We start from the raw sequence: 15,733 nt of genomic DNA on the forward strand, positions 1-15,733 counted from the left end.
TCAGTGCTTACCTTTGGATTAATTTTTAAAACAATTACTTGACAATATCCGCTACCACCAGTATGATCACTAGAGAAATCAAACTGCAAGGTCTTTTGAGTAAAAGACACAAAGGTTAGGGACTTCCCTGGTGGCACAGTGGTTAAGAATCCACCTGCCAATGCAGGGGACATGGGTTTGATTCCCTGGTCCGGGAAGATCCCACATGCCGTGGAGCAACTAAGCCCGTGAGCCACAACTACTGAGCCTGCGCTCTAGAGCCCGCGAGGCACAACTACTGAGCCCGTGTGCCACAACTACTGAAGCCTGTGCGCCTAGAGCCCATGCTCTGCAACAAGAGAAGCCACCGCAATGAGAAGCCCACGCACCGCAACAAAGAGTAGCCCCCGCTCTCCGCAAATAGAGAAAGCCCGAGGGCAGCAACAGAGACCTAACGCAGCCAAAAAAATTAATTAATTAAAAAAGAAAAGAAAAGCAGCTAATTTATTTTAAAAAAAAAAAAGACACAAAGGTTAAAGGATAAGAGGTCAGCTAACTTCTTTATTCAACCAAAGAAAATAATGAAAAATAACAATGTAGGTCAAAATATTCAATTATTTCCACATTCAAGAATGCCATGCTAATGTCATTTAATTCAGAAGAAGTCAATTATCTCTACTTGTGGAAGGGAGCCGAAGGCTTATAACCAAAACATCAGAATGCACTCAATCATTTCAGCTTTCTGGCTCATTCTAAGCTGCTGTGAGTCTAGTTGGGTAATCTGGGTTGTGGTCCAAAGCCATGACAAGCAGTGGGAAAGATTGGCCTGTGTGGAAAAACCAACTGCAGATAAGCCTCACAAAGAAAACCATGGGCTGAAAATCAGGAGGGAAGACAGCAAGGGTGGGCCCAGTGCAGGGTAACAGAGAATCCAAGTGGGAAGGAAACTCAGCTCCAAGACTGTTTCCAATGGCTTTGCTTGTCAAATAATTAATGTGTCTTTTTATTACAGAAAAAGAATTTAAATACAGATAAGCAAAAAAAAGAAAACTAAAATCACCTCAATTTCACCATCAGGAAAGAGTTACTATTAACAATTTGGAGGGTACATTTTGTCAGACTCTACTAGACTCTCAGTTATATATGTATATGAGTATGTGTGTACACACATACATATATATACACATACATATACGTATATGTACGTACATACAGATATACACACATACACATATGTATGTGTACATACATACAGATACACATACATACACACATATGTATATGTGTGTATAAATTTTCTTTACCAAATGAAATTACAATATGCAAACAATTTTGAAATTCCTTCCAAACAATAATCCTAGGCGTTTAGAGATACAAACTTGCTTGGTCAAAAATTATCCAACCACTTTTTCTCCTGGGAAAACCATATCAGAAGTTTAATATGAAATATGATCACTTTGCTGTACAGCAGAAGCTAACACAATATTGTAGAGCAACTATATGGCAATAAAAATTAATTAAATTAAAAAAGAAATATGATCATGAGTACATGATATAGAAGCCAGTATGTATTTGCATGAGCAAAACTGGCTCTTCTGAATGAGGGAAACAGAAAAGCACTATTAAGCAAACACCACAGTGATCACTGTTACAGGCAAGATCCACTAATGGATGATAAAATTAGTAGGCAAAACTTTAAGGAAAAACAAGTATTAGTACAGTCTCCAAGTATCACTCCTAAAATATTTATTAATTATACTGTAATCTCATAGTGGAGAAACCCAGCAGACACTACCTGACCAAGCAATCGAGGTTAACATCACCAGTGTGAAGACAGCTCAGCTCCATGTGCCCCCTGATATCAGGCCCTGAGAAGGGCCCATCACCTGTGCGGTATTCTTGCCAAAAATGCACTTCCTCAGGCTTATCATGAAGTAACATGATAAACCCAAATTGAGGTACAGTCCACAAAACAACTAGCCAGCACTCTTCAAAAGTGTCACAATTATTAAAGACAAAAAAAGTCTGAGGAATTATCACAGATTAGACAGGATTAAGGAAACATGACAACCAAATACAACATGGGATCCTGGAACAACAAAAAAAAATGACATTAGTAGAAAAAAATAGTGAAATACAAATAAAGTCTGTAGTTTGGTTAATATTAAAGAAAAAGAAAAACTATCTCTTCTTTAAAGGCAGTGAAAAAGGAGGCCAGAAACAGAATCACAATTTCTCTCCAGTCACTATCAGCATAATTGCTTCAAAACACTAACCCAACAAGAGTGCTGTAAACATTCTTCACCACCAGGTAAACACAAAGTGGAGACAGATCATCTCGAGTTAAATCGGTTCCTCTCATCCTTAAATTGTAGAGCAATAAACAACCTATGATTCCAAATCAAACAGGCACATGCACACACATACACACACACAGAAAATCCAGGCACACTATTGATAACTATTTACATTACCTAAAAAAATCTTGGAATTCCTCCTTTTGGGTAAAGCTCCACCAGATGCCCCTCTTACCTTCTGAAAAGAAAACAAGAGATTGTTAAAATTCAGCCTATGGAACAGATGATTGGGGGCGGGGGTAAAATCTCAGAGGTTTCTAGTTTTTATAAAAGGCCAAGAGGAAATATTCAACCTAGACTAGAGATTCCAGGATAAACAGGAACTTGACCCAGGTCCATGAAGGTAGGTGAAGGGCAATGCTACTGTTCTACCTGATTATGTTTTCACCAAATTATCAAGAAAGCACCTCTGGAAAGGGAAGTGAAACCAGGGTCAAGGTGAAGTGGACACTTCAACTTCAAATCAGCACAGGCTCCCAAGAGGCTGGAGCCCATGCCCTGACTGGAGCTACTCTGGAGAAATGGTAGCTCCAGGAGGGAGGCTCTTGTTCCCCTGCTACCCACTGGGCCCCCTGTGCTTGGTCCTAGGTGTGCACAACTACTACTGTTGAAAGAGTTCATAAATATTAATAAAGAGTCAGTGATATTCTGGTCATAATAAGCCTCAATCTAACTGCCCTAAACATTTTTGGAGCCCCAGCTGATGGCTGTTTGCCATCCTAAGCTCCATGTATTCTCTACCTCTGGTGGAAGTCCCCAGCAGCAATGAAATAAACGTCTACAAAGTGGTTATGCAAAAGAAGTCATTCATTACCCTTCTGATACTTGCACAAGAAATTTTACTCTCAAATAGGACTATTAAAATGTTTGTTTCAATGGCCAAAACTCTTATTTCCACACTGCGTGTTCTTCTTGTTATTAGAAAAGAGCACGTTTCTAACACACCACAGTGTGGGTCAAAACCCAGCATCTTTTCAAGCAGCCACATGTTATCGCAGCACCAAGGCCTTGCTGCTTCTTTAGTTCGCCCTCCTATCAGTCTTAAGTCTCCTTTCCCACATTTTATTATTTTGCATCGAAAGTGGACTCATCTTTGTGATTCTCACAATAAGTTTTTACAGCTTCTACTTTAAGTTTATAGTTCACATCTCAGGAATACAAAATTATTGAACCCTTTAGCTCAAAATCATGTCTCTCCAAATACTAATGCCACATTCGTGTCACCGCTCTTAGAATCCGTCTCCTCCAAGATCTCAAAGCCTCTGTTCCTCTCCCCTCCACTTACCTGCCTCAAAAAAGGATGAGATAAAACCTGCACCAAAGGCATATTTAACCATCCACATTTACCAATCCTGGAGGTCACTTGCAATCTCTCTATGGAAGTTAACGGCATCCTTTCACTTGTTCCAACCTCAATGTCCCCTCCACTCCTGCGTGACAGTGAGGGGAGAAAGGAGAAGAGGAGCTGCAGGGAGACCTGCTAGACCATGAGGCTCTCCCCAGATGAAACAGTCACACCTCAGACTCGGATTAGATCCACTTCCTTTCAGGAAAAAAAGCCCCACAACTACCAGGTCTTCCTTCAAAAGACTATCATCTCTGTCCCTGCATCAGTCACCACTAGAAACCGACAGGGTTTGAGAAACTGGAACTCCTCAGTCAGCAGACGTGACTGTCAGGCTCTGTGCTGGAGCTCAGGCTGCAAAGTGAGTGAAGACACGCTCCAACCCCTGAGGAGCTCACCAGCAATAGGAGGGGAACATGACGCAAACAAAGAGCACAGAACGGATTCTGGTGAGTGTTAAGAGAGGTGAGGATCATATCATAAGGAAGAAATGATAGTTCTTCTGGGGATGGAGGGGATGGGCAGGGCTGGTGAGGTAAGAAGAGCAGCAGGCCTGGCATATAGCAGCTGCTCTGTAAATATGTGTTGGTTGGTTGGTTGGATGGATGGATGGATGGATGGATGGATGGATGGATGGACGGATGGATGGATAATGGATGGGTGGGTGGATGATGGATAGATATATGGATACGCTGACCACAGGGAATACAACAGGTAAAAAAGGAATGGGGGGTAGAAGTAGGGCATCCCCCAAAAAAGAAAACAGCACGTACAGAGGCCTGAAATCATGATGTGTTCCAGAAAGGAGAAGTGGTTTGCTATGTCTAGAGCACAGAGATGGTGGAATAAGAGGGAGGGTTAGAAAGGTTCCAGGGGTCAGATCATGGAAGGCCTTGTAATCACATGCAAAAGAGTTTGGACTTCATCCTGCAACAAAGAGAAAGACATACGAGATTTAAGCTTCAGCGTGTCACAGATGCATAGGTATATGCATTTGAAAAGATCGCTCTGGGTGCAGCATGCAGACTGGGTGGGATTGAAGGCGGCAAGTATGAAGGAAGGAAGATTAGTCAGGAAGCTACAGCACTAGCCCTTTTAAGGCATAATGAGCACTCAGACAAGAACAGGAGGGATGAAGAGGACAGGATGGACTTCCAAGCTGTTTGGGAGACCCAGATAACTGGACTTGGTCACCAACCTGCCATGGAATGAAAGCAGAATCCAAAAGAAGTCTAAGTCTCTAGAATTCAAGCCGTCCTGAATTCTAGAGGGTGTAGTGAAGATGGTGAAAACAGAAAAGCTTTAAAGCTTTCATTGAAGGATGGGGTGACTGAAGGAGGACTCAAATTACAGTTCTGTGTTGTGCTCTTTTTTAAGGTGGGAGAAGAAATCCAGAAGAGGGAGATGTTGGAGGTGTAAGAGGGAGTGGAGTTAATGAAGGTTCCGAGGCAGGAGGAAAGGGACCACAAGAACAGAAAGAACACAGTTTCTCTCTGAGATGTGTGGAAACATGTGAGGTGTGCTGAGATGGGAGGAAACAAAAGTAGAACCACTGTGGATGAGTTCCCAGGAGGCGAGGCAGGAGCTCAGGGAGCTCGGGTCCAGGGGTCCCTGTTTCCTCTGCAAAGTACAAGTCCGATCGTTTTCTGAGAATGACAGGTAAAGTCTTGCAGAAAGCATCCAAAGTTTGGAGTGGAAGGGGGAACAGGCTAGATTTGCTGGGCAGTGAGAGGGCCCAGCAGAAGGGAGAAGGCCAGGAATTTGACATGGTTCCAAACCCCATGGCAGTGTGTGCGGGATCCCTAGCGGTGCATCCATGGAAGCAGAGGATGATACTGATGATGGACTGGCTGGGGTTCTGAAGGACAGTAAGGAGGCAAGACAAGGGGAGGGTCAGTTGAGGGTACTGGTGATAGGAGAATGTTTAAAGTCATGGATCCTGAGAAGCGGGTGAAACAGATCAAAACAGAAATAAATGAGTGAAAGAGCTAAAATGAGAGAGGGTTGTGGTCAGAGAGTGAAATATTTAACTTAAAATTTCAGAGGCAGGGGCTCCCCTGGTGGCGCAGTGGTTGAGAATCTGCCTGCCAATGCAGAGGACATGGGTTCGAGCCCTGGTCTGGGAAGATCCCACATGCCGCAGAGCAACTGGGCCCATGAGCCACAATTACTGAGCCTGCGCGTCTGGAGCCTGCGCGTCTGGAGCCTGCACGTCTGGAGCCTGTGCTCCGCAACGGGAGAGGCCGCGATAGTGAGAGGCCCGCACACCGCGATGAAGAGTGGCCCCCGCTTGCCACAACTAGAGAAAGCCCTCGCACAGAAACGAAGACCCAACACAGCCATAAATTAATTAATTAATTAATTTTAAAAAAAAAATTTCAGAGGCAGAGCTAACTGCATTCTGTAATTCTGCCACTAGCTTTGCGACCCTGAGCAAGTTATTTCAAGTCTCTGGGCCTCAGCTTCATTTTTTTTCCCTCAGTTTCCTAAAACTTCATCACTTTACACTAAGACAGATGATACAAAGCAAACTTTATCAGAATTGCTATGTCCCACCTAACAGGAGTAGTGAATGTAAATCATATAGTATTAGGCCAACGTTAGATTACTGTAAAGCTAATCATTCAGTTTATAACCTATCTGACCTGCTGGTCTTTCTTCCTCCTCTTCCTCCTACTCTCCCCACTGTCCAATTTGGGGATCTCTCCTTTGTCCAGCACTTAAACAAAGAACATATTAGGTAGGCTGGGGTGAGAGATCAGATGAACTTCAAATCAGCGTTGACTATACAGAAGATCCAAGATAGTCTACAAACTATTAGGACTAAAGTGAAAATTGAACAGTATTGCTAAATATAAAATCAATATTTGAAAATTAATAATATCTCCAAACGACATGGATGACTAATTAAAATACATGAAAAGATAAAAAAGCAGTAACAATAGTTACAAAAATTATAGGGTACCTTAAAAAAATCTAACAAAAATAAAAGCTCCTTTACTGAAAATTACAAAATATTTTTGAAGGACATAAAAGAGACCTGAATCAATAGAGAGGTATGCCATGTTGAACAGTCATTCAGTTAATATTTATGAAGCACCTACTATGTGCTGGACACTACTGAGTGCTGAGGACACAGAGGTGAACAAAACAGACCAGACTCCCTGCCCTCATGGAGCTTAGACAATGATATAGACTATAGATCAGTCTACAAATTCAATGTAATCGCTATCAAAATCTCAACAGGATTTTTTTTAACTAGATGAACTGATTCCAAAATCCATATAGAAAAATAAACATCCAAAGCCAGGAAATTTCTAGGAAAAAAATGAACATGGAAAAAGTGCTTGCACTCCTAGATATCAAGACTTGAGGCACCAACACAGAGACAGACAAATAAGAGCAACAGAACAGAACTGAGAACCCCCAAGCAGACCCAAGCGTGAATGGCAAGTTAAAACATTTGTTTTAAATGTCACTATAAATCATCGGAAAAGGCTGCACTCCTCCAGTAATAGTGGGACAACTGGTCATCAATACGGGGGGGGAAGAAGCAGAGTCCCACACTTGACGCAATTATAAAAATAAATTATAGGGACTTCCCTGGTGGCGCAGTGGTTAAGAATCCGCCTGCCAGTGCAGGGGACATGGGTTTGAGCCCTGGTCCAGGAAGATCCCACATGCCGCGGAGCAACTAAGCCCGTGCGCCACAACTACTGAGCCTGTGCTCTAGAGCCCGTGAGCCACAACTACTGAGCCCGCGTGCCACAACTACTGAAGCCCACGCGCCTAGAGCCCGTGCTCTGCAACAAGAGAAGCCACTGCAATGAGAAGCCCGCACACCACAACGAAGAGCTGCTCCCACTCGCCGCAACTAGAGAAAGCCCGTGCGCAGCAACGAAGACACAACGCAGCCAAAAATAAATTAAATAAATAAATAAATAAATTTATTTTTTAAAAAAAAGATTATAGATGAATTAAAGACCTAAAATGTTAAAACATTAAAACATTCACAGTCTCTCTCTCTCTCTCTCACACACACACACACACACACACATACACACACACACACACTCACACACACACTTCTTTAAAAAAAAGTATTAGAAGAAATATCTTTATGACCTTGAGTTGGGAAACAATTTCTTAGACAAGCTACAAAAAGCACAACTCATAAAAGGTTAATAAATCTAAATAGACGAAAATTCAAAACTTCTGTTCTACAATATAATTCATAAATGAAGTAAAAAGACAAGCTACAGACCACAAGAAAATTTTGTATATAACACAAATTTTTGGTATCCAGAATATAAAAAGAACTAATCAAACTTTTAAGAAAAAGAGTACCCATGGAGAAATAGGCCAAAAATATAATATGCAAGTCAGAGAAAAGAAAAGGAAACTGGCTAATAAACGGATGAAAAGACCTTCAACCCTCACAGGAGGAAATGCCAAATATTTAGATGCCACTTTACAACCGTTCGACTGGCAAAAATCAGAAGTCTGACCAAGCATTGATGAGGGTGTGGGGAAACACTCATAATCATGGCAGATTGGAGTGTACACTGGTGCAACCACTCCAGGGAGGGATTTAGCAATAACCAGTAAAAATGAAGGTAAGCATACTCATGACCCAACACTGCCACTTCTAGATACATTTCTGAAAGAATTCTTGCACATGTTCCCCCAAGAGAAATGTATAAAATTGTTAATTGGTACATAGTTTGTAGAAGCAAAAAAAAAAAAAAAAAGGAAACAATCTAAATGTTTTCATCAATGGGAGAACAGAATAATAAATGACCAGGTACTCATAAGATGGAACACCAAACAACTATTGAAATGAATTAAGTACATCCGGATGCATCGAAATATGGATAGATTCTGTTGAAGGGGATAGCTCTAGGCAGAATTAGAGGTAGCAGTATGATAATATTTACCTATATCTTTAAAACACATAAAGTCATACTATATATTGTTCATGAATACCCACAACTAAATAAAATGTAATGGCAGGCATGGGAATGAGAAACAGCAAATTCACAACAGAGGTTACTTCTGCGGACGGAGGGGACCAAAAGGGACTTGAACTTTTAGGAAAGCTCTTTCTCTCACTAAAAAAAAAAAAAAAAATCTGAAGCAAAAATATCCAAATTTTTTTTTTTATTTCTGATTTTTCTATCCATGAGTGTTTCTGGCATTATTTTCTGTACTTTTTGACTTGATTTTTTTTTCCATCAGCAACCCATGTCTTTCTTAACTCCGATCAGAGGCTTAGAGGAAGAGAAACATAAAACTGGTTAAGTTAAGGTTTGGGAAGTCTATGAATTTCTGCCAACAGTGCTAGTTTTGTTTCCTATCATCCAAGAGAATGAGAAGTTATGTGGGCATAGTAAAATCTCCATGTGATGAACCCCACTAAGACAACGTTACGGGGAAGATGTCAAGGCCAGTTCTCCCAAAGTGTGCACCTCACCTCACGCACGTGTCTCTTCAGGTACATGTAGACACTCTGTCCAGTTTTTCGAAAATGTCTTTCCACATGCTCCCTTCCAAAGGCCAAAAATGTATTCATGCATACATAGAGTCCACCTTCAGAATTCTAGAAGAAAGAGACAGGTTACATTAGTCAAGTAGTCTAGACACAGAAAAAGGGAAAGGGAAGGAAGGCAAACGATGACAAACAATGAACACAAAGTCTGGCAAAAGGCCACCTGGCCATCGTAGTCATCTCCAGTGACCTCCGAGGGCTCACAGTCACCCAGAGGCAGCTCCCGCCACAACCCTGGGTTCCCGGTGCTCCCAGACAGCTGAGCATGGTCTCACAGGCAGGGAGATCCTCAGAGGCCTTGCGAAATAAACATGCCTGCCTGACTCTCCAAACTGGGGTAAGGGACAATCACAGACAGAAGAACGTTGGCAACTGATCCAACGACCGTCACTTCATAAACTAATGTTATTTTTTTACTTTTATTGAGGTATAGTTGAGTTACAATGTTGTGTTAATTTCTGCTGTACAGCAAAGTGAGTCAGGGCTTCCCTGGTGGCGCAGTGGTTAAGAATCCGCCTGCCAACGCAAGGGACATGGGTTCAAGCCCTGGTCCGGGGAGATCCCACATGCTGCAGAGCAAGTAAGCTGGTGCACCACAACTACTGAGCCTGCGTGTCACAACTACTGAAGCCTGCGTGCCACAACTACTGAAGCCCACGCGCCTAGAGCCCATGCTCCTCAACAAGAGAAGCCACCGCAATGAGAAGCCCATGCACTACGAAGAGTAGCCCCCGCTCCGCAACTAAAGAAAGCCCGTGTGCAGCAACGAAGACCCAACGCAGCCAAAAATAAATAAATAAATAAATAAATTTATTTTTTAAAAAAGTGATTCAGTTATACATATATATATTCTTTTTCATATTCTTCTCCATTATGGTTTATCATGATATTGATTATAGTTCCTTGTGCTATACAGTAGGACCTTGTTGTCTATCCATCCTATATATAATAGCTTGTATCTGCTAATCCCAAATTCCCAATCCTTCCCTCCCCCAACCCCTCTCCCTTGGCAACCACAAGTCTGTTCTCTATGCAACGACCAACAGTTCAATGGTTCATCATCGTTCTTCCTCATCGGTCACTGCAAGTCTCCAGAACATACAGTCTTTCTATCCTTTTAGTAGGACAGGATGCTTCAAAGATATTGCTCCCTTCCTTTGGTGATGCATGATATTTGACGGTACCCATTAATAAATGATAACAATTCAATAAATAAATAATAACGTAATAAGTAAATAATAAAGGATGGAGTCCTCAAATTATTACATGCCTGATATGTGCCAGGTGCTTTGCACATATTATTTCTAATCCCAACAATACTGTAAGCTGCTTAGTATTACTTCTATTTTATAGTTTAAAAAAAAAACTAAGGATAAGTCACTTGCCCAAGTTCACACAACTTGTAAGTGTCAGAGTTAAACTTGAATCTATTTCTCTTTTATCCCTCTCTGCCATACTTCAAATATTATTTAGTTATAGACATACTGCTACAATGAACAGGCAAGGATATTGTTCACATTTAAAATACTTGACTTTCAGGACTTCCCTGGCGGTCCAGTGGTTAAGACTTCACGTTTACACCGCAGGGGGCCCGGGTTCCATCCCCAGTCTCCCTGGTTGGGGAACTAAGATCCCGCAAGCCCCAAGACATGGCCTAAATAAATAAATAAGACACTTTTCTATCCCAATTTCATCTCTCCTTTTCTCTCACTTTGCTTAATGCGCTTCTCCATAAACTTAGCCTATACAGTTAGCCATCCTTTCCTCAGTGGAAATGGATTTTTATTATGATCCTGTTAGTCTCATCCCTCCAAATAATTCTTTAAAAAACAAAAAATTTAAATACCTGTTAGAATTTGCCAACAAACACCTACCAAAATTCCTTACAATGAATTTTAGTAGAGCACAAATTACAATATCAAAAACAGACACTGATGCTCATTACAAATATATGAAAAATAATTTTTAAAGTTCCAATAACTCAAGATTGTTTATTTTTTAAAATTTCAAATAAAATTTTCCAACATCGTATCTATGGTTTATAAGCCAGACATAAAGGAGCCTTGTCACAACAAGAACATTATAACAGGGGCTTCCCTGGTGGCACAGTGGTTAAGAATCCGCCTACCAATGCAAGGGACACGGGTTCGAGCCCTGGTCCGGGAAGATCCCACATGCCACAGAGCAACTAAGCCCATGCACCACGACTACTGAAGCCCGCGCACCTAGAGCCTGTGCTCTGCAACAAGAGGAGCCACCGCAATGAGAAGCCCGCGCACCACAACGAAGAGTAGCCCCCACTCGCCGCAACTAGAGAAAGCCCACGCGCAGCAACGAAGACTCAATGCAGCCAAAAAAAATGACATCACTAGAATAAAATTAGCAAAGTTCTTCAACTAGGGGCAACACATTACATTCACCTGATCAACAGATTAGATAAATATTTTCAAAAGATTTTTTAAATAAACATATTCTTTTGCATAGTCATAATCCTTAAGAAAAAAAATATTGCATCATTATAATGGTCAGCTATTCATTAAGCCCATTAAATTAAGCATCCCATAGTGAGATTTAAATAAAAAAAGAAGAACACTTCCATTCTCTTCCAACAAAATGTAATTCGATCAAAAAGAATTCAAACCAGAAGATATAATGGGGGAAATATAAGATTTGTAAGCAGAGGTCCTAAACTGCCACTACTTAGCTCTGTTGCCTAAACAGGTTGTCAGATAGTCTCTGAGCTTCAGTATTTTCCTCAATAAACATGGCTTTAGCAATAATTCCCACTTCACAAGGTTTCGTGAAGTTCAAAGGTGATGAAACACCCTCCATGCTATAAATTATTACATAAACATCGATAATTATTTATTACGAGCTAAAAGGTCTGTGTGCTACATGGATCTCCTATTATCACAATTATTTTATAATTGGGGGGAAGGGCAGAAGGAAGAAAAAAGTGAGCCTGACAGCCACACAGGCTGGCGATAACAAATATTAATCTGTCAGAAAATGTAGCAGGCAACTAGTGGGAGAAGCAAGAAATTAGCAAGCAGAAGAAGAAAAACGTTCAAGCATAGCATTTTTCTGAAGAAAAATATAGAATAGCTATATGATGCGATAGTATATAATCTCTAAAATAATCATACAATCTTTGCTAATTTCATTGCCAAGAATTTTTTACTTATTAGGGAATTTGATAAAAATTTAACATGCCAAACATTCAATCTCAAATCTCTGGAGTCACTTGATATTGTCACAAAGTCCATAATCAAAGAAAAAAATGCTTTGGCACTCATAGATGACCCCACATCGCGAAGGATTCTATTACAAACATCCAAGGGCATCTTCCATCCCACATACGGGCTGGCCTCTGAAACAGCAATATGCCCCTCTCTAGAGGCTCTGAGATGGAAGCACTACTCAGGGGACTTCCCAGAAGTTCTAAAAATTCAAGGCACACTGAGACAGAAAAACCCCTTAAAAGCTACCCCATATAGAACAAAACACCCCAGTCTAATGATCTACACTTTCTTCCCTCTTGCCTCATTATTGTCTAAATATTGGTCCTATAAGACACTTTCTTTCACATACAAAATCAATACTCCATGCCATGTGCTCTGAGTGGCTTCTCTCACTAATGATGACAAGTCTGTGCTGACACATCTCAACCAGATTCCTTTGTGACCAAAGCACAGAGACTGGTTTATAGCCTGGGATCAGAGCTAAGCTAATTGACTCTTAAGAGTTTTCAAATCCTCACCCTCATCCTCTCATAGACCACCCACACCCCCACTAAGATCACTGCCCCAGAAAGCACTATAAAGCACTTGCCTTCATGTGGCCAATAGTGCAGCCAAGAAATCAGGAAGGACCTTCTTGTATAAGTACTGCTAAAACTGCAGAAACCAAGGATCACATCTTGGTTTTTGTAATAATGCTAGCAGAGTACACACAGGAAAAGTAACTGCACTAGATGGTAAAGACGGGGATGGACCACCTCTTTCTTAATATCCAGTGTCTTTTGTCTTAAGATTTGGTGTGATATGTCTTTAGAAAAAAATTAAAATTTTAAAAATGTTTTAAAAAAAGAAACCAGGCAGGTTAGAGAACCGTACAAATTGACAGTGAAATGTAGCTCAAAGAATAAGAGGGCAGAATACAAACATACATTTTTCAAGTAATAGTGGTAGAGTGTTTACTAAAATAGATTACAATAAAATTCTCATATATTGGTCTAATTTTTTAACAAACGGTAGCATAAGAATGGAGATTCCAAAAATATATTCATTCTATGATAATTGCTTAATATACGTCAAACCACAAGATACACAAAAATAAGGCGGGGGGGGTAGAAATCACTAATAAAAGTTACTGGGAGAGTTACACAGCAGTATAGAAGAAAATTAATCTAGATCCACATCTTACACCAAACACTATAATGAGGTCCAGATAGATCCAGGAGGAAAGCATCTAAAAAACTAGAAAAAAGAGCAGAATAGCATACTTATCCTACTTGTGAAGGGGAAAATAATTTCTGGCCAAGAAAATATATAATATCAAAAGAGATGGAGTAGTTGAGTATAAAAATGTAAACACTAAAGAACAAGTTTTGCATTACAAAATATAAGGAAACAAACAGAAAACCAACAATAACAGAATGGGGAAAGATGTAAAGTATAATGAAGAAAAGCTTATATCCAAACCATGTAAAAAGTGATAAAATTATTGATACAAGATGTCAACATTCAGGTTCAACTTGGTAAGAGCTCGCTGTTGTTTTTTTAAAGATCGTTTAGTTTTAACTGTAAGAAAATACTAAAATCAAATCATCATCACTACCTCCTGAAGTAAGCAATTAAAACAATCTTGAGGCAATTATTCACCTACTAAACTAGCAAAAAGTATTAATATCACACAGCCTGAAGCCACGGAGAAAACCTGTATACCTACTCCCACAATATAAATCGGTTCCACCCTTCTAGAGAGCAATAAAACTGTGACCTTTGATACAGTATTTGTCTTTTGAGTATGACCTCAGGAACCCAACAGTAAGAGAGAGGAAAAAAAACTAATTTGTACAGAAATATTCACAGATGAACTATTTATAATAGGAAAAAGTAGCAATGGCCCCAAATAGAGGAACTAAGAACTTGAGACATATAAACACAACAAATACTGTAACATTATTAAAAATGACAAATGTATGAATTGTGTGTAATTGCGTACAGAAAATATGTATAGAATTGTGTATAATGTACATACAAAAATAATGTTCATGGGAAAGAGAACACATACTGATGACAAGGAAGAAAAGGGAGAGGGGAAGGGAGGCTGTACGCTGACAAAAACCTGAAATGAAACTGGAACAGATCAACGGTTTTATATTTATTTAAGTTCTTGACTTGGGGGTCCTCAGCCTCGCCTCCCATTACCTTTGTGCTTGGTCTAGAGTGGTGTATCTCATACTACTGTCGTGAAGGACCAGGTTGTTTCGTTTTGTTTTGTATTTTGTTTTGCTTCTATTCATTACGGAAAGATACATGGTCCTGGTGGTCCCACTGCACGTGGCTAGTTCTCAGCTCCAGCCAGGTGTGAATTTAATGTGTAAGCACCTCAAAACCCAAATGGGTCTATAGCCTGTTCAAACAAACTAATCCACTGCTGATGCACTTGGATGTGGCTTCAATGTCAAGTTGCTATAGAAATTTCTAAGCACCTACTCTCAATGTTTGTGCTTATCTCATGGCACCAGTCAGCTGACCACACTTCAAGTAGCCCTGGTCTAGAGCTAGGTGAACTGCCCAGTTCTGAGAGTCTCACTGTCAGGCAAGCATCTCTTCAAGGACCCGCAGGGACACCAGGCCAGGCGTCAAGCCTTCAGAGCAGCCCATGTCAAAACCAGCTGCACATGTCACCGCCTGCACATCTGCAGACACTGCCCAGGTCCCACACCCATCTGTCAACCTGCCAGCCTCTGCCCGTGACCGATTCCCACACCCCTCTGCTCATCCCCCTGTGCTGATGGTCCTTAACACCAAACCCACTTTCATTTCACAACTGTTAGCATCTTGTTCATTGAAATCTGCAGCTGTGAGAAACCCCAGATTCCTTCATTCAGAAGCTGAGCCATGCATTCATATGCTCCTTGAGGGCAGGAAAATTGTATCACATTCATTACTGAATTGCAAAAACAGTACCTGAACAGTGCAGAGCAGGACTGGACAAACATGGAACGGCAAGTTTTGTGTAGTTATTTGTCATTTAGTTACACGGTTTAGTCTCTCTCTCTCAAACCGGTCCTCAGTGCCCTCCCGATCTGGATTTAAAATACACTGCGCAGCACAGGCTCGATTTAAACTCTTTGGTATAACTAAACAATAGGAATCATCAAAAGAGAACCGATGGCCGGGCATAGAAAAACAGACTGAGGCACCAGCAGGAATACTCACTTTTCAGGTTTGTTTGGCTAAAGTCATGCTCTTAGCAACATGGACGCCAGAAATG

The 15,733-nt window shown here is 40.8% G+C and overlaps 1 protein-coding gene and 1 non-coding gene across 5 annotated transcripts in view; one reads left to right on the forward strand and one right to left on the reverse strand.

The window, feature by feature from the left end:
• The window catches only part of USP13 (ubiquitin specific peptidase 13), a 130,103-nt gene that overhangs the window by 83,235 nt on the left and 31,135 nt on the right, over positions 1-15,733 (reverse strand). For all 4 annotated transcript variants that reach the window (XR_009701284.1, XM_061193385.1, XM_061193384.1 and 1 more), the window contains exons 2-3: positions 9,155-9,280; positions 2,454-2,514 (exon numbers count right to left, since the gene is read on the reverse strand). Coding sequence is in view for 3 of the 4 variants with exons in the window: in XM_061193384.1 (XP_061049367.1) it covers positions 2,454-2,514; positions 9,155-9,280 (187 nt within the window). In the remaining variant the exon portion in view is untranslated. The remainder of the gene's footprint in view (positions 1-2,453; positions 2,515-9,154; positions 9,281-15,733) is intronic.
• On the forward strand, positions 13,100-13,276 carry LOC133094185 (small nucleolar RNA SNORA81). The gene has a single exon (XR_009701400.1). It is a non-coding gene; the product is annotated as a small nucleolar RNA SNORA81 (small nucleolar RNA).

This window comes from Eubalaena glacialis, chromosome 6, assembly GCF_028564815.1.
Source record: "Eubalaena glacialis isolate mEubGla1 chromosome 6, mEubGla1.1.hap2.+ XY, whole genome shotgun sequence".
Lineage (NCBI taxonomy): Eukaryota > Metazoa > Chordata > Mammalia > Artiodactyla > Balaenidae > Eubalaena > Eubalaena glacialis.